This window comes from Episyrphus balteatus, chromosome 3 (assembly GCF_945859705.1).
Source record: "Episyrphus balteatus chromosome 3, idEpiBalt1.1, whole genome shotgun sequence".
Taxonomy (NCBI): Eukaryota; Metazoa; Arthropoda; class Insecta; order Diptera; family Syrphidae; genus Episyrphus; species Episyrphus balteatus.
Window position 1 is genome coordinate 21,837,358 of NC_079136.1, and position 25,903 is coordinate 21,863,260.

Consider the following 25,903-nt stretch of genomic DNA (forward strand, 5'->3'; position numbering starts at 1 on the left):
ATTAATTTTTGTTTTATTTAATTTAATTTTGGAAAGTTTGTATTTTTGAACAAAGTCAAAAAAGGTTTGTATTTCTTCTGCATTCAAAATCACTTCTTTGATACTTTTTACAAAATACTAAAAATGTTAAAGACTTAAATAAACTCTCATTTAATTTGTTTGTTTTACAAATTATATTTACATAATTACAAAATATTAATTCTAATTTTAATTATTTCAAGAGAAAACAAAAATATACATTCAAGTTCATCTTTGGTATTGGTATAATTTTCGAGGTCAAAATTTATTTTGCTATAGAGATTAAGTATCAGATATCTCATCAATTACTCCGAAAATTCTCCTTTTAAATTGTTTCATTTGAGAGTCGGAAAAATTTTCAACTTCAGGTATTAAACTGAGAAGAAACATTTTAATAGCTTCTTTTTGTTCAATTCTATTGCAGCTACTAGTAGTTGCTACTACTTCACTTTGTGTAGTTGTTGTTGTTGGTGTTTCTAATTTTTGTTTTTTAGCAGGACATTCGTTTTGTTCTGATGCCTCTTCTGGGGGATATATTTCAGCAAGATCCTCAATTGAACCACTGTTATCATCATATTCATCATATCTTTCAGATTTCACTACCATATTTTGTGTAGTATTAGTATCATATTGGGTTATATCATATTGTGTGTAATTTTCAAAATTAGGTGGTGCTAATATTTTAATATAGGGTATACAAAATTTCATAGCATCGGCTAAATAGTATGCTTTTCTTCTTCGAGATCCATTTGGTAAGGGTTTCATTTTTCTAATGAAAACTGTACGAACATTTCGCCATTTTTCTTTGCATTCAGAAACTGTAAGTAAAATAAATGAGAAGGATTAATTCAATAAATTGTTTTGTTTTTTTGTTTACGATGTACAAAAGTCGGAATTAGTATTTTGACAAAATGAACATTTTTCGATCTGATGAGAATAATCGGTAAGATAAAAGAGGCAAGTAAACGGTAATTTAATAGGTTTGTTACGATGAAACTGATGGTGTTCAAAGTCAGTCATATGGGTGGAATTATGCTTCAATGTTGTCATTTTTGTGTTAGCAGTGCGAATTTCTGAGTTTAAAAAGTATTTTGACAAACTATCTTTTTCAATGTTGGTAAGGTTAAGCAATGCATTTCACATTTTTCAAGCATGTATGAAAATGTTAAACTTGTTTAGGCTCCGATTCGTAAAAAGGTGCGCAAAAAGACATAACTAAACACTGAAATTAATGCATCTTTCGTTGCAACATATAATTTCGTTGTGTCGTCTAAACAAATCTGTGGAAAACTGAATTTATAGTGCCAAACTATTAATTACCAATTAAGAAAACGTAAAAAATGTATACTATTCAAAATTTGCTACAAATGGGCAAAAAAGCGAAAAAAATGCACTAGAAGAATACAGGTACATTTTGAGAAATTCCCAGATTGACTGGAGTTGAAAATGCCATTCTTTCACTAAAAACTTCATTAGCCAAAGAACAATTCGCAGAATGTTCGGGGAAGACAATTTTAAGATCGTTACCGGGAGATAACACCGTATTTACCTCAAAGAAACAAATAAAAAAAAAAAAAATTATTTTCAAACAGAAGAGATTTATTCCAACTAAATAAGGATGGGTGAGTTCATAAATGCAGGACTGCAGCAATGCTGCAAAAAAGAATTGATAATATTGCTATAATTACAAGTGAATTTTGACTAATTTAGTACTAGTTCTTAGAAACAAAGACAAATAGTTCTAATACAGACATTCCTTGACTGAATAAATGAAATTTCTATTTTGCAGAACTGCTACAGTCCTGCATTTATGAACTCGTCCGATGCTCACAATTACATCATTGAAATATATAAATCGAACAAAAACAATGCATACAAAAAAGTACCTGTACAAAAAAGCGAATTACAAAAAAATTGCAACTGAAGGTTCCTAAATGGAATTAGTGCGTTTTTTTAAAATAATGTTTAGAAAACTATTATATGGCAAATTTTAAAGTCGTTATAGTTCTAATAATTCTAACAACAAAATTTCCAAATTTTTAGTGGTGTAACTAAAGCTCAAAAATTGGCAATTAAAAATTGCCGGTGTTGCCGTTTCGAATTTTTAAATTTAATTGAAGATTTTTGTGAACAAAAACAAATTTTTTTCAAAAATTTTTCTTAAATTTCATAAATTAATTGATGCCAAAAGATTTTCTAAGAAATTCAAGGAAAAAAAAATATATGGGAGTTAGGGACAATCTTCCAAAGTTCAAGCGATAGATGCAATTTTCTTATTAATTGACTTCAAACACAAAACAAAATATTTGAACACAACGGCAACACCTACAATATTCAAATATACATTTTTTAAAAGCTAGAAGCTAAGTCATATATGTAAAATTAAAATTAAGTTAATTGAATGAACGGCTTTTGAAAGAATGGTAATTGAACTCAGATTTTTGAAAAAAAAAATGCATTGAAAAAATTTTAACATGTCGTTTTTTAAACTTGGTCGTAATATAAAATGCATTTATTTTCAAATTTTTTGGCCGCATTTATTATGATTTCAAATTATAAAAGGAAATGTCAATATGTATTATGGTTTATAAAAAAATTAAAAATTATTTCATTTTCGAAGAATTTTTTTTAATAAAAGTTTTGAAAAAAAATGTAACTTATTTTTTTTTTTAAAGTTCAACATCTAAACATAAAATTATTTTTTATTCATTTAACAACCCTTACTGTTGAAAGTTAAATAGCAAAAATTTTGCTTCGAAATTGAACTGATAATATTTATAGCCAAAAATTTCCCTAATAATTTGCTTTAGTTACTCTACTATTTTAACAATAAAAAAAAACACAAAAAAAATACAATTAAATAAACATCTTAAACCAAAAATTCAAACAATATCGTTTTCCAAATCCAAGTTTTTTTTACATTTGTCGATTTTTTCAGTACAGGTAGGTCCTGAAAAAAATTTATGTTTGAAAATATGAATTTAAAATTAGTATCCACTTGTGCTAAAAAAAAAATCGTCACTAAATTGAATTGATCTGTTTTTAGAAAATAAAAAATAATGGAGAAAATATCCGAAATTCTTATTTTGAAATCAAAACCTTAAATATCTCGACTTTCCCAAAGAATTTGATGAAAAACTGAATAATCTATTATGTAATTAAAAAAACTTCTCAATGGGAAAATTTTTTAATCTGTTGTAGTCAAATGTGACAGTTAGGAGTTTTTTAATCATTTAGCTGCCAACTTCAACTGTCACTACTAAATTAAATTGATTTGTATTATTTAAAAAAAATAACTCATAGTCAGTTCTAATAATTGCTTTCCGTCTTTCATAGACAAATATCAGTGTCATCAAAGTAGTTTGAGTGAGACAGATATTTATGTTTGCTTAGAAGCGAATACGTACTTTTTTACTCGTTCTTATTTTCTCTATCAAAGGGGCCCCAAATATGAAAAGGGCCCCCAAAATTTAGTCTTTCCCCAGGGCCCTGGCAACTCAACTTACGTCTCTGCATCAATCCCATATTTTCTGCAATCTGAAGATTAAAAATCAATCTCATGAAATTTTTACATCAATTTTCAAGTTAATTTTTTTATAGATATTTTTAGCAGAGTTAAATAAATTAAACGTCTTGTTTCAAATAGAGCAAACAACAGAATGAATATTTATTGAAAATTATTTTCTTTCAAACAACAAAATCAAAACTTAGTTACTTATAAATTTTGATCGCAAGTATAATCTAAACAAGTATTTCAACAGATATTTTTGAAGTGAAAACTTCTTTAGTAGGTATCCTAGTGAAGGAACTAGGAAGTACGGTAATCTCAGTTTGAAATTTCGACATGGTTGGCTTTAAAAAATTCTTACTTTTTTTTAAGGCATCGTAGAAATATGATTGAAGCGTCATATTAAAGGTGAAATAATAAGCTTTCCGATGATGTAAAATTTATTTTAAGTTGTCATAAAAAATGGATTTAATGGTGTTAGAAAAAAAAAGGAAATTTGTAAGCTTTTTAATGGTGTAAATTAAAAAAAAATGATTTTTTAAGGTTTCAGTTCTACTACGCGTGAATTGCACAAATGATTTTTTTTCCCAAACAATACCTATAAATCTGCTTATAAATTCAAGTCGTAACTTGTGGAGGCGTTAATCACAAAAAGATTAAAAAAAAAAAAAAAAACAAAAATAAAATACCTACATACAATTGTTCTCATTCTTAAACAAAACGAGTGGCAACATTGTTATCTGCTCTTAAAGAAATTAACACGAACCAAAAGTTGAGTTTCTCTTTTTCTCTTAACGCTTCACAAATTAATTATTCCCCTTGATACAAATCATAGCAGACAAAACAGAACAACCAAAACTAAACCCTCTAAAAGTAGAAACGAAGTTGCGCCACAACTAAAAAGTAATTATTCATTCCTCATAATAACAATTAAACACGAATGCATCTAAAATTTTCATTACAAATAAATATAGATATACATAGATACATTGAAAATATAAAAAAAAAAACAATAGAAAAATGAATAGAATGTAGGTAAACGAGTAAGTAGGTACATAACAAACATACTAGGTAAATTGACAATGTCGGCAATCTCCTGCCAATTTTTCTCAACTAAATCTTTTCGCGAATACCCAGGAAGATTAAAATTATAAAGAATTTCACGTTTTTCCACTTCTTTGACGAATTTTAAATTTAAGCTTTGATCACTCATTTTCAATGACCACAAAAATCAATCAAGAAATAAAAAAAATTAACAATCAACGAAGCAACTAAAATCGTGAAGCAACCAAAATTCGAGATGCGCACAATCTTCATACGAACGATTACGGAACCAGATGGAAACTAAAAACTGATTTCAAACCGGTCCGATTTCTGTTATCATATGAATGTGGTTGTGCATGTGGTATATAAAACACAGGGATGGCAATTATATAGGTAGTAGTTTATAATCATCAGTGATTAGGGATGTTTATGCACTTTTACTGAGCAACTACTAGGGATGAAATAATTACATTCCTCTTTTAGTGCACACAATTGCCTGGATAAAAATTGAAGAAATGAAGTAAAAGTATCTAATGTTTCATGTGTTGGTGTTCTATAGTTGATAATATGGAAGAATAGCCAGTCAAAAACCATAAAAATCAGCAAAACTACCATTTTTTCAAAAATTGTTTATAATTCAGGAATAATTAACACGTAATTTTTTAATATTTATTAAAAAATTAATATTCATAAGAGCAATTCCATGGTAACTCACGTTACATTCACAAAAATTTCCAACACATAAATAATTTTTTTTTTTTCAATTTTAATGTAAACTAGCCGACCCCGCCCTCGAAATTCGAGCGCCAATTTCTTTATTTTTTTTTTATTTGCAACAACTTTAAACACAATTATACCAAAATAGTTTCATTATTTTGAGTATTTGTTGTTGCGATTAACTACACTTTTTGAAGACAAAATACACAGGTATATATAATATACCTACTTTTTGATATTTTTTAAACCTGATTTAGATATTGTTGAACTACGTTTTAACTGCACTCAACTACGTAAAAAAAGTATCGAAAAAGAAAATGCAAAGTGTATTCGCCTTAATGCATTGTGTTTGCACCTTGCATTTGCGATTCAATTCAACCTGTTTCATGTTCCATTCATTCAAAGTCCATCATTCAATCATTCAACTTCCACCAACTTCACTCAAATTTGTCATTCACATCATTGTATACTTTGTAGGTTCTCGTCTTAGCTTAGCTTGTAGAAGTTTAAATTTCCGGAAGGGAGAGGGAGTTATTTATCGCACTTCCAGTTTGGAATGATATTTGTGGTAAGGTTTCCATTAAAATTTTAATGAATGCGTTCAGATACTTATTAATGATTAAAGATAGGTTCACATTTATTAAAGGTGCGTTCACAACAACTTCGCGCAACAACGTTTTTTTCATGTTAAAGCCATAACTACCATGACCTAAAAAGTGAAAAAGTGGGAAATTTACAAAATTAAATTCTAGCAATATTTGTTTTTGTAAAAATTTTTGGAAAAAACTACCAAAAATTTTTTTGGAAACCAAAAAATAAGCTTTTTGCATCATTATTTTTTATTTTGTCGTCGTAAAAACTGTCATAAAATGAGTTTGAAATCTATCACTTTTTGACTTTTCGCAAAAAGTTGTCTTTGTAGTTATACTTTTAAAGCCTTAAGGCTTAACAATGACCTAAAAGGTGAAAAAGTGGGAAATTCACAAAAGTTAAAAAAATTTATTTCTTTCAAACTCCATTTGTTTTTGAAAAAAACTACAAAAATTGTTTTTCAAACGAAAAAATAAGCTTTCTGCTGGAAGGTATAAGGAAGAAAAAAGACGTTTTTGTTAGTTTTCCCTGAACCTCATAAGAAAAACGCTTTGCCATGCGGCGATAAAATATTAGTGAATTTTATTCAAAAATGTAAACGTCTAGAAGTGAAAACTTGGTAAAATGGTAAAGGAACTGTCAAAGTCAGCTATTACATTAAGCCTCAAGAGGCTTGACAAAAAAAATTTTTTTCTGATCTGGATGTGCAAATATGTTAAGCATATATTTTTTGGACCGTTGAATCCAGATTCGAAGTCAATTTTGAACTATCACGTCAGGTTTCTGAGATATCCTCAAAAAAATGTCAAAACCAAAAAAACAAAATTTCTTATCTGGGGTTGTGTCTAGGTTTTTCATATAGTTTTTGGGTTGCTAAAACCGAATTCGAACTCTATTTTTCCGTATCACGTCAGGTTTTTGAGATATCCTCAAAAAATGTCAGATTTTTTGAGTTTAGACATTTTTTGAGGATATTTCAAAAACCTGACGTGATACGCCAAAATAGACTTCGGATTCGGTTTCCGCGACCCAAAAACTATTTGAAAAATTGAGTCGCAACCCCAGGTAAAAACTTTTGTTTTTTTGGTTTTGACATTTTTTTGAGGATATCCCAGAAACCTGACGTGATAGGGCGAAATTGACTTCGAATCTGGATTCAGTGATCCAAAAACTATATGATTAACATATTCGCACATCCAGATCAGAGAAACAAATGTTTTGTTTTCGTGACATTTTATGAGGTTATCTCGAAAACCTGACGTGATGGAGCAAAACGGACTTCGGATTCGGTTTCAGCGACCCAAAAACTATATGAAAAATTTAGGCGCAATCCCAGGTCAGAACTTTTATATTTTTTTGTGTGGCTGCCCTACTAACAATTTTGCTTCTATAATGCTTTAAAGAAGCAACAATTGCATCTGTAAAGCTTTATAGAACCAAAATTGTTTGTCGGGTGTGTAATCATTCTGTGAGGCGCGTACTATTACACGATGCCTCTTGAGTCAAGGACTCAAATTTGACATTTATCTTTTGAATTAAAATTTGTTGTTGTTGTATTGCACCAAGAAGCAAAAAGAAATGTGAGGGAATGTTGAAAAAAGAAAAAGTGGAAAAAGAAACGTCAAAAAAGAGTCTCGGACTCACGACCCACGACTCTCCGGTCGGATAATTTTTTCTTTCATCTTTTTTCTCTTTTGCACTCATTATGTTTAAAAAGAGTCGCGCTTCTTGAGGTTTCATGTAATTGCTGACAAATTCTTATGTTCTTTCAAGAGAGAAAAGGACGAAAATAGATTTCATTGGTATCAAAAGTGCTTACAAAAGATTTGACCTTAGTAATAGACTCGATTTTAATAGAATTCGATTTTAACAAAAAAAATTCATGGTAATAAAACAAACATCTTACTTCTAAACTTAGATAACTAAAACAATGAAAGTTAACCATAATTTACATGTGATCTTAAAACAACGCACCAATGTGAACCCACCTTAATGTTTTTTGATTTTCGCTGAATGCTTTCATTCATTCATTCAGTCATGAATGACATTTCATTCCAGTCGATTGGAAATTTTCCAATAGAATTCCAGTTGTTTTTGTTTTTGTTTTGTTTTTTTTTTTTTTTTTATTTTGTATCGAATTTTAATTTGTTTAATTTCGTTATTTCGGTTAATAAAAAGTAAAAAAAAATGTGATTCTGCACATCTACGCGTCATTCTCTTTCGTTCCGTGTATAATTTATGCTCTTCGGTTTTTGGGGGCCCGGTAATTTGTACCACAAAAACTATGCTCGCCGTTTAATTATATGATGATTTAATTTCGTTATTTCGGTTAATAAAAAGTAAAAAAAAATGTGATTCTGCACATCTACGCGTCATTCTCTTTCGTTCCGTGTATAATTTATGCCCCTTCGGTTTTTGGGGGCCCGGTAATTTGTACCACAAAAACTATGCTCGCCGTTTAATTATATGATTGATACGAAGTTACTATCCATGAATGGAGCATAACTATTACTTTCATAATTAACTAAAAAAATTGTCTTTATTTTTAACATTTGCTTGGGAAAAATAAAAGTTTGATGGTAACTCACGTTACAAAAATCGGACACGAATTTTAAGAGTCCGACAGTATGAAGTTTTTATGTGATAATTAAGAATCTTAATTTGTTTTCAATGAAGATTCCATACATACAAAATTACAAGCTTTTAATATGAGTGACAAAACCAAACATTTTTTCAATATTTCGAGGAAAAATTTTTAAATATTTAGGTAACTCACGTTACATTATTTTGGTAACTCATGTTACCTGCGATTTGTGGTTCTAAAAGTAAAGAAAAGATGCATTTTCACTCAAGTTTTTTTTTAATCGAATAGTGTGTAACGAAGCTTGCTTAAATGTTAACTTATTTTGGCACTCATTAGGGGATATTGTCATCGTCACTATTAGACTCATCATATTTTCAGTTTGCTTGTTTTTCCGTCATTTTCATGTGAAATTCTTCTGTTGTTGTCAAGCTTATGCTATAAAAATGCTTTAAGATTATTAAACTCCCTGAATTTTATGTCTATCCATAAGGGAATACAACAAAGAATATTTTTTTGCAACTTGCATAAAGAGTTGCCGTTTGTAAATAGTAATTTTCTAATAAAAAAAGTAAAAAAGACTGCATAATTTGTTCAAAATTCGTGTCCAATTTTTCATGGAATTACCCATAAGCTTTTAAATGCCGTTTCAAACAAAAAAATATCTTTAATAGACAAAAAATTATATAATAACATAAAAATGACGTTTTCCAAAACTTCGAATGAGGGTAGCGGGGAAACCACGCAACTTAAAATTAAATTATCATGGATTTGCTTCGTTACAGTCCTAGAGAACATCCTGACAAAGTTTGAGCAAAATCTTAAATGAGAAAGCAATTCCGATTAAACGATTTCATACGGAATTAGTAAACGGTCCTTAAAAATTGTTGTAATCGAGAGCGGTGATTTTTTTTTTTTAACTTTCTTCTTTAAAAAATAAAGCAGTTCAATACTCGTTTTACAGATTCTTCGACTTTCTCTAGATTTTGAGATTTTACAAATTGTATGCTTAATTTTACTCGACTAGTTTGAAAACTCACAAACTAAATAAAGTAGTTAGAAAAAAGTAGTAGAAACAATTTTTTTCATCCCTGATACTAATGGATTCAATTCAACTTCATATCTACATCTAAATTGGAGACTTTCTACAAACGTCAGTTTTTTTTTATTGATTGCAATTGCAACAAAAAACATTTCAACTCTTTTAACGGTTGTTGGTCTTTGCAATCAAATAAATTTGTTTAAAGTTATCGATAAATTGTATGAAAACCTCAAAGTTATCGATGAATTATATGAAACTAATGCAGGTAAATTTTTAAGAGTAAAAGCATAAAAAAACCGAAATTCTTGGCAAATTGAGTTTTTTTTTTAATACGATATAAATCTTCTAAAAATCAAAACGATTATTGGGATGAAGAAAAGTGCCTCGAGATTTTTTTGTAAAAAATTTAAGATCTAAAAGTTTTCTAAATAAATTTTGAATGGTTTTTACTGTTTAAAAGTTATGTGCAAAAAAAACGACATGCTAACTTTAACGATGATACAATTCTGCTGATTTCATGATGGAAGTTTTTTGACAACGCGAGTTAGGTACGGCTGATTGAAAAACATCATATATTTTCCTAAAAAAATGTCCTGATGTGAATTAGGATTGGGAAGTCTTATCCCAATTTTTCTGTAAACTTGCAACGTCGATACCATGGGATAAGAACCTAAACCCAACTTATCTCATTGCATACATATTCACGGTTTTGAAGAATAAAGCCAATAGAATTGTTCACATCAAAGAGATAAGATTATTATTTTTACTTGTTTTTAAGACTAAAATAGTTTAAATTACAATCATTGACACCAGCAGAACAAAAAAGCTACTTTAAACTTGAAAAGAGTAAAAAAAGCTTAGCTTGTACCGAAAAAAGAACCGAAGACTACAACGGAAACGGAAGTACCAGTCTCCACTTCATATAATAGTCATAGTACGTACTATGTCACTGTTTACTATTACAATAATTTATAGATAAAGAGCTTACAACGCCTAAATGTATGCATTCATTTTATAATAATATTTTTGTTATTTTATGAAGAAAGTTTTTGCTCGTTTAATTTTCTTTGGGAATTTAGGTTATTATTACTTCTTTTTTTCAAAAAAAATTTAAATCTACTTCCTACTTCGCACCATCACAAAAATATCGAAATCTACTTCATTTTAAAATATCTGTTCCAATCTACTTCAAATGATCAAAATATGAGAAAAATCTAATCCTTTTTTCAGAAAACCAAATATTTGACTAAAAATTGTTATAAAATAATTTATAGAAATGTGTTTGTACCGAAAATATGGGGTTTGAAAGAATTAAAATTTTTGGTTTTAGTTGTTTTTGCTAATTAAATTATCTAACTTAAATAACTACATTTAATAGAATTATTTTTTTTTTATATACATAGATTTGTATAAAAAAAAGAATATTTTGAAATCTACTTCGATTTTTCTCAATTTACTTCCATTTTTTCTTCAAATCTACTTCGACTTTTTTTCTGCAAGTGGTAACGCTGGCTAAAACTCGAGTTTAACATACCAAAATTTTTAAGAAAAGTACATATATTTTTATTAAACCGAAAATGAAATATTTAATTTGATTCAGCAGTTTTGGATTATGCATTTCAAGTTTTTTAGTTGTTAATTGGAGAAAAATTTACAGAATAGATCAGGCAAGATTTTAGAACTATTAAGCAAATAATTAAAATAAAATGCACGACTGGGTCGCACGAACTTGCTCTTGTAGTTCAAAGTATCTTTATCTTAAATATCTATTAGAAATTTGACATTTTGCTAAGTCTCGAGAAAAAAAAAACTAAAAAAAAATCGAGAGTTAAAAAATTAAATTTTTCAAATTTTTTTTTCAAAAACTTTATTTTTTTTTTAAATTTTACACTTCAAAATAATACGAAATATATGTCTGTAAATTTTGAAAAAAAAAAATGGCTTTTACTTTGATGAAATATGTATATGAACATAAAAAATACGACAATTTTTGAAAAACGGCAACGCCATATTTTCGTTCTACGAATTTTTTGGGAAAAACTAAAAACGCAGTTTTGTTAGAATCAAGAAGACTATTACGTACACTAAATTTAATCAAAATCGTTAGAGCCGTTTTTGAGAAATTTGCAATACCTCGAAAACGGTATATGGGAGATATGCGTTAAAACGGAGATATTAAAAAAATAAAAAAATAAAAACGGACCTAGGAAATTACTCAAAAATCATCTGTACCAAGTTTCAAGCAAATCCATCCATCCGTTTAGGCCCTAGCTCGATGTACATATGGACGCACAGACGCACAGACCGACGGATGGCATGACGAAAACCACTTTTTTGGTCTTCTCCATTATCGTAATGTTGGTTTTGATTAAAAGCTCGAATTTTTTTTTCTACACGAAACCAATACTTGCCCTATAGAGCAAGTAAAAAGAGGCACACATATTTAAAATTTTGTATACAAAAGTGTGAGTTTAGTGTTAAAATATCTTCTTAGAATCAAATTAACATAAACCTCAAGCTATTTTTAACATTAATAGTTTATTTATTCAATTGACAATCTCCAGGAAAAGCAACGTGAAGAGTTGATGAATTAAAGTCGTCTTTCACAACCAATCTGACAATAAAGTTTCATATTAAGGATTTAGGTTTCTGTAGATATTTTTTTTTTCTTTATAAGAACGCGCTTTCAGAGAGCTCTTTAATATGACTCAGGACCTTAATTTTATGAATGTAATTAGTTTTATTTGTCTAGAATTCAGAAAATGTTTTGGGGACAAGCATTAAAACTGCATACATACAACTACAACTTTAAGTTCAAGTTCAAAAATGTATATGATCAAAGCTTTGAGACCGATCACTTATTCAATAATTTTTTCATAGCTTCAAATGCAAATCAAAACCTCACCAAGGTCATTGGCATTTCGTCGCTGTCATTCGTCAGTGGTTGTTTATAAGAGACCCATCGACCGCTCGTATCTAATAAAAAACTGTTACTTTTCAATTAATTCAATAATTCAATAAATATAATATCCACAGATATATACGAGTATATGTTTGTATATATTTAAATGTTAATGATCTGTCTTTGACAAAAAATAATTGCCACAAGCTTAGCATGGCTAAGAAATTAAACCATACACTGTATAATGTGGAGGACTTCAAGCTAATATACGAAATTTGTATCTTTCAATCTTCAACCGGAAGAAGCCTTAAGCTAGACACTTTATAGAAAGATCAGAGAACGAAACTAGTTAGGGAGATTAGGTGTTAGAGTTTGATCTTGAATTTCACCACAAATTTTGACTTTTAATTTTGTTTTTGTGTATTTTAAAATGCAGATAAATCTAAATAAATTGTTATAGCATCTTGGTTAGGGGTATTTTATGATTTTAGTCACTAAGGCAAATTATTCTGGGTGTTGTTGGTACAATGAAAGATATTGGATAGTAACATTATGTAATCAATTTTTTACGACTTTTATTTAGCTAAAAAGACTAATAAAAACTGGTTGGGAACCGAACGCTTGTGGCAGTGCGGATTAATCATTTAGATGATGACAAAAGTTAGGATAATTTTAATATTTAAAGCATTTGCATAATAAGTTCTATTTATGCGCCACGCTTCTTGTAAATGAAGTAATTTTAATTACTGTTTATCAGTTGTCTTAAATGATTTTATGGTAGTGATAAGAAATTGAAAAATGATCTTTCTTGAAATTTTGATAATTTTCTTTCAAAATTAAAGATGTCTTTGAAAACAAAATTTTAAAAACAAATTTTAAAAATAGTTAATTATGCGTGGGCAGTTATTAAATTTGCATACCTACTCCTCAAGTTTAAAGATAGTTCTTTTCATAATAAAATGAAGAAGCTTGATGTCTTACTTGTGTCTTAGCACGTAGATACAATAAGAACATATAAATTCACAAATATACACAGATATACTCGTGTCCTCGGGACAACAAAATGCGTTGTTTCTTTTTTGGTTTTTCCCTATTTTTAATAAATGAGTCAACAAATATATTCAAACAATTTAATATTTTAGAGATAAACAACACCCACACAAAATCTTAAGTCGAAATGGATTCAACCCGGAAAAATATTTTAAAGCTATTGTTGGAAGATTATAATAGGAATTTATTGGTGGAAATCAATTAAAAACATTTATCAATTATGCCTTAATACTATTTGGGACTTGTTCACCCAATTGAAAATTTGAAATAAAAAAAACCACAAGCAAACCATGAAAGGGTTTTTGAAGTGAAAACTTCTTTAGTATCGTAGTGATTTGAAACAAGATGAAACGAAAACGCGACACGAACATTCAACTTGTTTAAATAGATAGATGAATGAAATTTGTACTGTAAATAGGTAATTAAATAAATTATAATTGTGCAAAATTTCAATTAATTTCATATTCAAAATTCTGAGATAACGGTAAAAAGATGTTCTTTTTTTAAACACGTTATATCTTTTGATCTAGTAAGCATATGTACAAATTTGATTTGTATGTGCACTACGCATGCTGATAAAATAACCTTTCATTTGATATAACACAATTAACTGTACAAGCTCTACAAGTTACACAATCTTAAATTGAAAAATTTGAAAAACACTTCAAAACACCTGTGGAGATCTGTTGACGATGACCAGTGTAGGAAGTACCGTAATTTGGTTTGAAAAAAAATAAGCTCTTTTTGTAGATGTTGTATAGACATGGACGATATAAATATTTTGAGTTGAAATAATAAGCTTTCAGATGATATAAAATTAATATAGGTTGTCATATAAAAAACACGTATTTAAAGGAGATAGAATAAAAAATAGGTAGATTTTTTTCTTTTTTTTTGCAAGAAATTTTTTTTTAAGGTTTCACTTCTACCACGTGTGAATTGCACACATGACTTTTTGTTTCTATTTAGCCCAAGCCAAATTTATTGGGGTCTTCAATTATACATTATATCTAGCTATATTTTGAGAAATTTATCAAACCTGCTTATTCAAGTTACAAATGCATCAAATGATAGAGAATTTTTATCTACATATTGCCCCCATATGTCTGGAACAAAAATATCGTCGGTATGCTGCCAAAACGCACTAAGTCATATTTTAAGGGTTTTTAGATTTAAATGCAAAACGGTTCAGAATGATGATATCGATCTAGTAAAATACCACACTAAGAAATATTTGGCGTACTTTATGAATTATTTGAGGTATATTTTTGCACGAAGTCAGAAAAAACAACTTTAATACAGGCACAACGCACTAAGTTGACTTAGTGCTTTTTACCTGTAACGCAAGAAAAATTAAATCAGTACTAGTTTATAGCAAGAGAAAGCATTAATGAGACTAAGTGCATTTTTCCTGTCTTCAAAACAACATTTTTAAATTTGAAAAATGACTTACAAAGTATCTTGTGAGGTAAATGTAAGAAAAAAGCGCTCAAATGTAAACAGATTAATACAAATTGTAAGTTTATCAGCGAGTAAAGACGACTTGAATTTTCTATATGAATCTTAATAACCTTTTAAAAATGAATTAGAATTCTCGTTCTTAACTGGCTTCAAATTAAATGTTTTCGATACGAAAAAAATAAACCGGAAATACTTCAAACTTAATATGAATTTGACCACAATTTTCGAAGCTTGAACGTTTTTAAGAGCTTTCGAAGAGGGAGAAACCCTGTTCCTAATTATCTTCCGGTAAAAAAATGGCCAAGACTGTACAGGGTACACCGAACCTCTTAAATAAGGACAACTAAGAAGAAAGACCTGAGGTGTTCAGAGTCCATTTGAAATTTGTGCATTATTTTGAACTTTGAAAAGCCTTTTGTCAAGAACTAAAGGAAATTTTGAAATAAAGGTTTCACAGATTTCTTTCTTGTATACTATTTTATATAGAACAAAACCCTTAATTTTAAAGACCTTTAAAAATCCGACTTATGTATAGAGAAGTGAACTTCACCCTTTATTATTCTAAACGCCTCATTTGTAAGAAAGGTGTTATTCCTGAAATTTATCATTCTTAGTTTTCATCATTACCATCACAATGTTATACAAAAGATTTCCTTCCAAAACTAGATGTATTAAGTGAAAGAGATCATTTTAAATTGCTTCCATTTTTAAAGCCTTCTTTTATTAGTTACTTGTTTTTTATTCTTCTGCGTTGTAAAATTTCTGATTTAACTAGGTATAATTGAGATTTTGTCTTTACTTTTGTGCTATAATGTTGTTTCCTTTAACTTCATATGCCAGAAAAGTATTCATTACGAACAAATAATTGCAAATCATTACAGGTAAAAGGCACTAAGTCATGGCTTTTTCTACTTTCGTTCACATAATTATCATTTTGGTTTTTCAAAAACCAAAAAAGTTTTTGGAAACTAATGTCAAAATGTTGAGTTTGTGTTTAAAGTGATTATCTGACAGATAACAGTTAACATTGAATTTTCACAAGAGAAATAATCTTAAAAATCGATTTACTCAAAACTATGTTTTTTGACTTAGTGCATTTTGGCAGCATAGCAACTATGTTTTGTTAAAAGTATATTCGAATTTTTTTTTTCAAATTATACGCACATTGTGATTCCAGAGAAAATAGATCCTGATATATCGAAGATAGTTCTGACAGTAAAAATCTTAGATTGTAATGTACATTCACGATTCTGCCATAAAGAAAACGATATATACCAACTTTTGTCTAAATTTGATATGTGGGTCACTGTGGTGTATACGAATAAACCCCAAATTTGTATGCGACGTAAAAAAAACTTGAATTTAATTGAACAAACAAAGATTAAAAATTACAATGCCGGACCGAAAAACATTTACGTTGTGGGCCGCAAGTTTAACATGCTCGTTATAGCTTCAGACTTGTTGCAACATTATTATGCTAGTTTGTTCTCAGAGATGGCTTTGTCTTAAAAACAAAAGGAAATTGTCTTAATAAAACATAAAAAAATGTGTGTAATACTACACTTTGCATTATATTAACCTAATGAAAATACATTGGCACGACGGCTGATATGAGGAAATTTTCAAAATTCATCATTATTATTAAAGCAAACTTATTTATATTGATCTAAATATTGTTTTATTTAAAAAGCAATTTTTGAAAATGTTTAATTTTACTTCGATTTTAAAAATTCGACTAACAAAATGTTTAAAAAAAAGACCGACTACTAACTTTACTTTATACTTCGAAATAAAAATAAAGACTTTCCATAATATCGACTGCGTAGAATGGAAATAAAACAGTGAGTTAGGTATGAGATGGAATGCACCTTACTGCCTGTGGCCTATTGCAAAAAACAACTTCAAATTTGTGATTGTTAATTGTAATTGGTGCAATAGGCCACTGTGCGCATTTTGTGATTTGTATATATTATGCCGGAGGTTGGGTATATGCAAAGTTTATTTTAAGATTCAAAAGTTTCATCGAAACCTAAAGAAACTTTGAATATCGTCGTTAGTGATGAGCTCAGAGTGTGTAACTCCAATTTTTCCGAAAATAAGATTTTGATGCGATTTTTTAGGTACCTATAAGTGAATAATAAAATTACTCATGATGAATGTGTCACGGCTAAAATTGAGTATAAGATGTTTATTTTAACTCTCCTTCACAATTTGGCAGTACTTCGCAGGTATCCAAAAATGTCAAAAAAGGGATGTTTTGGTCGACATTTTAATGGAACCAAAAAAAAAAAAACAAAACAATTTATTAAGTCAAGAATTTAAAAAAAAGTTGCTTGGAATATTTTAGTTACTTAAAAATTTAAAAAATAATTTTTCTTAACAATGACAAAAAAAAAACTTAATAAATAATAAAAAAAAATTGATTTAAAGATAATACAACCATGATTTTAACCACCAAACGAAGTATGCCATTTGTGCCCTTAATTATGAAAGTGGACTAAGTCACTCAAAAAATGGCATCAAAGTTTATTTGAAAGCAAAATAAATAAACTTCTTTATTGCTCCTCTAGTGATTTCATAAAAGAAATATAATTAAATCGTTATAAGAAAATTATTATGTAAGTTTTTCTTCAAACAATGCAAAAAGTGAGTTAGTCCACTTTCATAATCATGGGCACATTTAATTTCTTGTATAAAAAGAATTTTTAGAAAAAAATATTGAAAATCGTTTTGCCATTAAAAAGGTATACCAATAAGTCGAAAATTATTTAGAAACAAAGTTTCAATCAAATTCATTGTTTCATTTTCAATTATTGATTTTTCAAAAATATTTTTTTATCAAAAAATGATTTTTTTAAAGTTTTTTTTACACTAAAGTAACTAAAACGTTTTTGATTGAAAAAAATTATTTTCTCTTATGGCAAGTACCGTTAATGAGTTATTTCAAAAGTTTGACCTTATTTGCCACATTACTCGTATTTTTTTTATTTCAAAAACATTGGAGCCATTTTTTATGTATTCCCATTACCATTACCATCCCATTAATATTTGTCCTAAAAAAATCAATTTTCCTTATAGGGAATCAATAAAAACCCTTAATTTAAGTAATCTTTTAAGTGGTTTAGGCTGCAGCTCAAGATGGAGACAAACAGACACGACAAAAAGGCAGAATGTTGAGACTCATGATTGTTGTCTCGAGTTCAATTTTTTTTCCGAACGCTTAACCTGGCCTAAAAAGAAAAAATACCTACCCGTCCCTTGAGTACTAAAAGTTCTCATGTACTTAATAGTTCCATTAGAACATGAGGTAACATTCCCAAGTTTTTTAAAGTGTCACTTGGCACCGTTTGAGGTTTATAAAGATATTCAATTGAAAGAAAAATACTCTTCGTTAGCTCTTTTTTATCTTTAGGTAAGGCTTGTTTTTAATTGCTATCCTATGAATCAAAACCCTAAGCCTTCAAAACAAGTTTTACTATTTAAAGGTCAATAACACAAAACATAAAAAGATTAAATCTATGTATAATATAACTAACAATTTGTAGTTCTATGTAATTTATAAAATATTTATGAGGGTAGGTGGATATTCAAAAAAATGTCTTTCTAATAAAGAATAGAGTCGGTGGTAAAAACAGAATATTTATGTATTCTTTTGTATCTGAATATCGATGTAAATGTAAGAAAACATTTATAAAAAAAAACCTATAAAACCTATATTAAAAAAAAAACAAAACTGGAATGTTTACCCATACAAATAAATTAATATAAAAAATTACCATTTAACTTTAAAGCTATTCAGTTCCTCTATCGTTCTGGGATAGCAAAATTTTGAAATCATTTGAATTTTTAATATCAAATATATGAATTTTTTGTGGGCTAGAATCTCGTCTTAAAGGCTTGATCAAAAAACCTTAAAAAAAAACTGTTAAGAAGTTTATTTTATAATTTAGACTAAGACTGGCTCTTTCCCCTAAAACATTCGATGACGTTTACCTATATGAATTTTTATAAAATGAATTCATATTACAAATCTTTTATTTGTTAATATTGGGCCAGCATATTTTTAATAAAAGTCAAATCTGCTTACTTTCTTGCTGTAACTTCAATCAAAAGCTGAAAGTCTCAGTTCAAAAAACACATTCATATAATTTATATAGAAAAAAATTCATTTTATTTAACACTATCATATATACCGGTATATATAATTCAGTTCTTAATTTCTATAAAATCTTACATAGTAATTTTTTTTTTAATTTACAACTAAAACAAAAAAGAACACGTAAAAATACTTCTTGCGCACTCCTAACAAATTAAAACGAGTCTTTGACAATAATTGTTTGTTTTTTTCCCTAAGAAAATAATAAAATTAAAAAATAATTAAACAAAATAAAAAATTTGAACAAAAAAATTAAAATAAAAACCTTTGTTTCAACATACATAATTTCTAAACAGACTTGATTGAGTAAAATTGTTAGATCTAATCTAATTTTTTTTTTGTTTTTTGTTTTTGCATTCATATTTCACTCTTTTAAATGACTTCATTATTATATCGGAAGACTACATAAATAGATTGTACGACTAGGTATATTGTATAAAGAATAAATCAGAAAACATTAATTTGTTTTTTTGTTAATTGACTATTTACAAATGTCAAGGAAATACTTTAAATATACAAATTCCCACTTTTAAGAGTGTTCGCTTAGGATACAATTTGTACTTAATTAAGTTCTTTTGGTTGCATTCAGCGCCTTCTTTTGAAGGCATTATTGAATGCAATCAAAAGTACGAAAAAAACATTTTGCATGGCCCAATGGAACGAATCTTTTATAAATTCCGATTGGATTCGACTATAGTTTTACAAAAACTACCTTGAAATTTTACTTTTAAATGGCAACTTAAAACATGTCGGATAGCTCTTTCGTGAGCTATCCTTTACCGACTCATTCGTAAAATTGTCGAATCCGCCGGTTTCCATAATAGGGGCAGTTTGATATAATTTTTTTGTTTGTTTGTTTTAAATTTACGGAAGCCAAAGTGATTAAACTATTTTTTTTTTTAATATTGCTTATTAGATTTTCTAACTTGTTTACTAAAACTCTATAGGTCTTTCTTGTCCTCCAGACTAGCTGACTGATCGCCACTAGCCGGGACAATTTGATTATGATTTTTGGCAGTGATGTTATTGTTGTTTTCACATGCATCTTTGGAACTTTGTTGAAGTTGTTGTTCTTCAGCTTTGATTTTGGCAGCAGCAGCTTCGGCAGCTCTTTTCTTCTTGTAAGACTTTTGATAGAAATCATTGAACAGGAAGTAGAAGAAGACAGCATTTGGCAGAGTAAAGCACACGGACCATCTTGGATAGCCGCAGTCTGTGTAGAGTAGTTGAGTCTGATGAATGAATGCCATGCAGAATTGGATCTGTTTGAAGCAGAAAAAAATATGTGTTGTGTTGTTGAATGTGCAGCAAAGCAAAGTGGTTAAAAGGTGTCAAATAAAAAAATAGAAAAAAAAAAAAACAAAATTTAGCCACTAAATAGCTTAAAAGTTCATTGTGTTTTTTTGTTGTTTTTAAGACCTATAACCTACCATTTGCATGTTTGTGATGTACTTCTTCCACCAAAGGTACTTTTGGACCTGAGGACCTAGAGCTGACAAAAGGTAGTAAGCGTACATGATGATATGCACAAAGGAGTTAATTAGTCCGATGAAAGTTCCATGTCCTCCTGGGTAGTATTTGGTTGTTCCCCAAGAAATCATTGGCATTACTGTATGATGATATAAATGCAAGAAGGTCATCTGTCTGTCGCGTTTTCTCAGTACGAAGAATACTGTGTCTAGGAGTTCAGAAATTTTCGCCAAGAAATAAACGTAAACTCCTCTCGCTTCCTGCATTTCAAAAAGAAAGAAAAAATTAGTGAGATAAAATTTCTAAAACTAGAAGTAAAAATAATTTACCCTAAATGCTTGTGGTGTATTTGATGGATCAACGGGTTGACAACGCCAACTGTAATGTCTCATCCATGCACAATCCAAACCCTTAAAAGAAAGCAAATCATTTTTAAGTATTTGGAAGAGGTCTCAATTTTATTTTGTAAATTACCTCAAATACCAGCCATATGCTCACTAAAACCTGAATAAAGTTGTAGACGATAAGAGTTTTTTCTAATTTGAAAGGTTTTCGGTTTGCCATATATCGGGGACCCCAATGCAAAACGAAATACAGGTAAGCAGCAATTATTGTGAGACCAGGAACGGGAGATTTGATCATGGGCCAATCATTTGTGCGGGGGTCTGAAAATATTAAAAAAAAAAAATAATAAACATAAACATAACATAGTCAAAGATTTAAAAAGAAACTTAAAATAAAACACTAGATAGTATAACTGTATTAATTCCAAATTTTGAATTCAAACATTTATTTCTAATTAATCCTTTCAAAACTTGACCCTTTTTTTCATAAATTTTTTTCTAGTACTCAAGCATTGTAAAGTTTCAAACTATGTTGCCAATCAAAGGGTTTCTCTTCTTTAATCTTTACTCCCTGGTACCAAAGTTTTATGTCAGAAAAAGAAAAAGTTTTCCAGAAAATGCTATTGAAGTTTGAGTAATATCGATATATTAGTCAGTGTTGACATCTTTATTTCTGTAGGAGAAAATGTTGTGTTTCTGCTACCAAAGCAATGGGAAAAAAGGGCTCAAATCACAATTGCAATTTTGTGAAGTAATCTCTTAATACCGGAAAAAAATATTGGTAGTCGATTTGTTTGCGTTTTTTTGTCACTTTAAGTACGTTTTTGATGTCTCATGTGCATAAAGCAAACTATTTTTTCACCTTCTTCACCTTATACACCAATTTTTCTCATTGGAAGCAACAATATTCAAACTTTTAATCGTCATGGAATTTCTGTACAGCATATTTTTAGGGTGTAAGAAATCAATTTGATATCATTGGCAAGCGACATTGTAACATACTTTATGGAGTTAATTTCAATAGTGTTGCCATTGAACTTTTTATATTTTATTTACTTAATAAGTTTGTTCAAAAACAACATTTGAAAATTTCAGACAAAGTTGATAAATTGGGTGTAAGTTATCAATCAAGAAAAAAGTTAAATTTTGTACCTAAAAATTCTGAAAAAGATATCGAATAACTGAATATTGAGAGGTAAATAAATCTTTAAATGATGTCTATATGTAAATGTAGTTGGATATATCGAAATCTGTAGAAAGTACTTAGAAGCTTAATTGGAACCTATTTTTTGTGTGATACTTTAAGACAGTATTCGATATTAATTTGTATTTTTCAGATGAAAATGTGTATGTGTTTACCATTACACATAACATCATGACGTATTCAGATATTCAAGGTTTCTATTTTCCTGGCTTTGTAAAAAAATAAAATTCCTGGATATGTAATTACAATAGTCCAAGTGGAGTAGTAGAAAAACATTGGCTGAATTTTACATTTAAACATTACTTTAACGTTTTCGAAACGTAATTTAGTCTAAAAGAACGATTCTGGTTGTATAATAAAAACCATAACAAAAATGAAAAAGGTATTTTATGCTACATTATCATTTTCTTGCAGTGCTTAAGCCAGGTTGGAGTATTTGATTTGGTGAGTAGATGCTAAATACTGACGTCATTAAGAAACTTTGACCGTTTAGGGTAAATCACCAATTGTTAAATATGAGTGAAAATCATTTTTACGTTGTCATTCACGCAGCAAGAATAAGTGGACTGTAATAAAGTTTGCCAAAACATTTAACATACGGAAAAGTTGGTTTTGATATTCATTCAGTTTTAAATCTTTCAAACAAAAAGTTCAATATTTTGGAAAACTTTTAACCTCCAGCAAGATACTAGTGATCCACTTATTGAAGAAAGCATTCGATGTATGAAAGGTACTTATGTATTCTGACAATAATTATAAAAATATAGCTACAAAATAACTCGTTTTTAATGAGAAAACTACAAAAAAAGGTTTTGAAAAGAGACACCCACAGCGCATCAAAATCAATCAGTTTAATAAGCCCAATGATGGAATTTATTATTCTGATAAAGTTTTAATTAAAATCAAGCTGTGTAAATATAAAAGAATGAATTATATTAAAATAACCATTTTAAATAAATTAATTTATATTTGTATTTTATTCACTTATTTTTATTTATTTATTGTTAACTGTTGGAAACTCTCTGAAGTCTAAATTTTCATTATAAAATCCACACAAACTTAGTGTGAATTAAATGGAATTTGATTTTAAAAAGTTGAATATTTAGGCGGTTTCAATTTTTGTAGAAGTTTTCAATTGTATCAAATCAAGATACGTAAGCAGTTTAAGATTATTTATTTTTAAAACATTTTTTTTTTCTAGAAACATTAAATTGGTTTATCAAATAAACTGCAACTTTTTTCATACAATATTTTTCATTTCAAGCCCTTAGGCTCTTAATTAACAAAAATTGACAGAAATTAATCAACAACTTTTGCAAATCTTATTACCATATCAAATCGGCTTAAACTGTCAAAGTTGATTGACCATGCTTAGATACAAAATTTATTATATTTCTTTTTTCTTTGGTTTTTGCTTTTTTTTCGCAGACTCCTCTAACGGTATTTATAAATATTGTTGAATTTTTAATACATAAATAAAACAGTGGCAACGAACTCAAAATCAAAACAAATGTATCAAATCCATATAATAAACATAATTAATATGCATCTATTTGTTGGGCTCGACTTTTTGTCTATTAATTCAAATAATGTTGCTGTTGCTTTAAATTTAACCAGCTCGCATAGTTATGATGCAATTCATATATACTCGTATCAAACCAGTCTCTAACGATTTGTTTCGAAGCATATTTGTATTAATTAAGTGTCGATATTTTATTAAACATTTTTATTTTTGGGTTGCCCATTACAAAGGTATGCAATATTTGACATTGATTTTTTAAAAGGTTCGAATATTTTCATTTACAATTTTTTGTTTGCTGGAAAATGTATTTTCTTACAAGTTCATTCATTTTATTCAAACATATATGAGCTATGGAAGGTTACCCGGAAATAAAACGAACCTCAAATGCAGTTAAAATATGCTTTTTTTAATTTTTGTAAACCTCGATGGTCAGGGTTTGATGATGGGTTAATTCATAGAAAAATCTATTAATAAAATAGTTAGAAATATTAATCAATATTTTTGGACAAAAACATTTCATTTGGATTAAAATAAAGTTAGTCATTACTTTGATTTAGAAATTAGCACATTTTTTCAGAGTAGGTACCCTTAACACTCACGTCTTTTAGACTGCAAATTTTTATGTTCTTGAATAAACTCAGCAAAAAAAATTTGTCATTTTTTAATTATGATTTTTTTTTAATTGAAAATATTTAAACAGCCTACGAGTATGTATATTTCTTTAAAATTTCTGCAAGTATTTTCAATTTTATCTAACAATTTTTTTCTCAATTCTTAATATGGTAAGGCACAAACAAAATTAAATAAGAAAACTTACCGGCTAGTTCTACAAAGAGGTAGTTCCAAACGTCTGTCGTTTGATTAACTTCCGCCATCGTTGTGCTTTATAGCTCCAATCAGTCTTGATATTGCTTTATACTGTTTTGATTTTTTTGTTTGCTTTCAAATTTTCGAATTTGGAAACTTTTTCGTTGAAAGAAGTATTCCAAAGCTACGCAATCATTAGCGATGGCAGTTGTTTTTTTTTTTTTGAAGATTTTGTATGAGAGAGTATCTGTAAGAAAAGAAAAAAAAATTGTTAAATAATTCAGAATGATAAATTGAGCTTTTTATTATGCTTATGTCATATTTGTATGTAATTGTTTTGTCACACGAATTTTTTTTCTTCTTGATAATGATAATTCATACACAAAATGTCATTCCTGATGTAATATCTAAATTGTCCATCTCCGCGGACCACATTTTATACTCTAAGACAAATTTTGTTAGCGCCAAAGTGTAAATCTTGAGACCATGGTTAAAATTTGTCTGCAAGGTGTCTGTTATTTGATGGTACTTAAGCAGTTGTTTTATTCTGTATTTTTTTTTCAAACAAATTGTGACAAAAAGCGCTCGAGGTGTGATAATAATTCCACAAATTACTTCCAAAATATGTAGCCGGAGAAGTGTTATGAATACACTTTGCTGTGTACTTTTGTTTTCATTTGTACTTTCACCTACATATCTCTTCTATTCTATAACTCTAATAGGAAATAATTTATATAAAGTACGAAAACTTTTATAGTGACAATGTGATAACTCAGTAGTAGTTGGAGTATCCAGTTCCTACGTATGTATTTTTTATCCCAAAATAATTTACCAAACAAAATTTTTTTTTAGAAATCACAATACTTTGTATCAACAATATCTAACTGCAGTCGATTCTAAATCCTGCTAAATCAAATAGTCATTTGGACTGTGTAGAAGCGAAAAATTTCCCAATATCCTTTTTAAGTATTTTTTAGGAGAGGAATTCGCGTCATCTCTAGTTTTGTAGGTACAAAGAGTGATAAGTTGGTTGATATAAATTAAAAAAAAAAAAACAAATTTTAACCATTCTAAGGCTTTATAAAAAAAATTATTTCGTACAATTTAATATATAAAACATTGAAAAATGGACTTTTTCTTGCACTGAAACTTTGTAGCAGAAAATTGACAGGTACATTCTATCTATTGAGTTCTAAATGAAATTATCAATACTTAAAAACCAAAATTTTTAATAATCCAAGTTGTTTGACATGAGCTAATTACACTGGTCAACAAGGTTTTTGTTACAGAAACCAGGGTATACTTTTCTATAGGCTGAGCTCGAATCCGAAGTCAGAAAAATTCTATCACATCACGTTTTGGAGATATTCCCGTTAGAAAATCGAAAATCCCGCTTTTTACCAGTTTTCGAGGTTATTTCCTAGCGTTGGTAGGTACTACAGTCTCTGAATAAATCGATACATTTATTTTCGCTTAGGTACATACT

General features: G+C 28.6%; 2 protein-coding genes across 3 annotated transcripts; both read right to left on the reverse strand.

Moving 5' to 3' along the window:
- Nucleotides 1-230: 230 nt before the first annotated feature.
- LOC129913764 (uncharacterized) lies at nt 231-4,854 on the reverse strand. The gene is made up of 2 exons (XM_055992606.1): nt 4,595-4,854; nt 231-836 (listed from the first exon to the last, which is right to left on the reverse strand). The coding sequence occupies exons 1-2, from the start codon at nt 4,737-4,739 to the stop codon at nt 301-303; spliced, it is 681 nt and encodes a 226-aa protein (XP_055848581.1). The 5' UTR covers nt 4,740-4,854; the 3' UTR covers nt 231-300.
- A 15,072-nt stretch (nt 4,855-19,926) lies between these two features.
- Nucleotides 19,927-24,651, reverse strand: LOC129913758 (elongation of very long chain fatty acids protein AAEL008004). Of its 2 annotated transcripts, none has more exons than XM_055992594.1 (5): nt 24,428-24,651; nt 21,015-21,205; nt 20,870-20,950; nt 20,501-20,800; nt 19,927-20,332 (listed from the first exon to the last, which is right to left on the reverse strand). In XM_055992594.1, the coding sequence occupies exons 1-5, from the start codon at nt 24,483-24,485 to the stop codon at nt 20,012-20,014; spliced, it is 951 nt and encodes a 316-aa protein (XP_055848569.1). In that variant the 5' UTR covers nt 24,486-24,651; the 3' UTR covers nt 19,927-20,011. The 2 variants fall into 2 exon arrangements, with proteins under 2 accessions (XP_055848569.1, XP_055848570.1); XM_055992595.1 differs by lacking the exon at nt 24,428-24,651 and adding an exon at nt 24,210-24,326.
- Nucleotides 24,652-25,903: the final 1,252 nt, after the last annotated feature.

What these genes read in the sequence shown, in the direction of transcription:
- LOC129913764 (XM_055992606.1), bottom strand. Translation starts at nt 4,739, where the DNA reads ATGAGTGATCAAAGCTTAAATTTAAAATTCGTCAAAGAAGTGGAAAAA. An exon ending in CGACATTGTCAATTTACCTA is followed by an intron (nt 837 to 4,594) that starts GTATGTTTGTTA and finishes TTTTACTTACAG; the next exon opens with TTTCTGAATGCAAAGAAAAA.
- LOC129913758 (XM_055992594.1), bottom strand. Translation starts at nt 24,485, where the DNA reads ATGGCGGAAGTTAATCAAACGACAGACGTTTGGAACTACCTCTTTGTA. An exon ending in CCTCTTTGTAGAACTAGCCG is followed by an intron (nt 21,206 to 24,427) that starts GTAAGTTTTCTT and finishes TAATATTTTCAG; the next exon opens with ACCCCCGCACAAATGATTGG. An exon ending in GCATATGGCTGGTATTTGAG is followed by an intron (nt 20,951 to 21,014) that starts GTAATTTACAAA and finishes CTTTCTTTTAAG; the next exon opens with GGTTTGGATTGTGCATGGAT.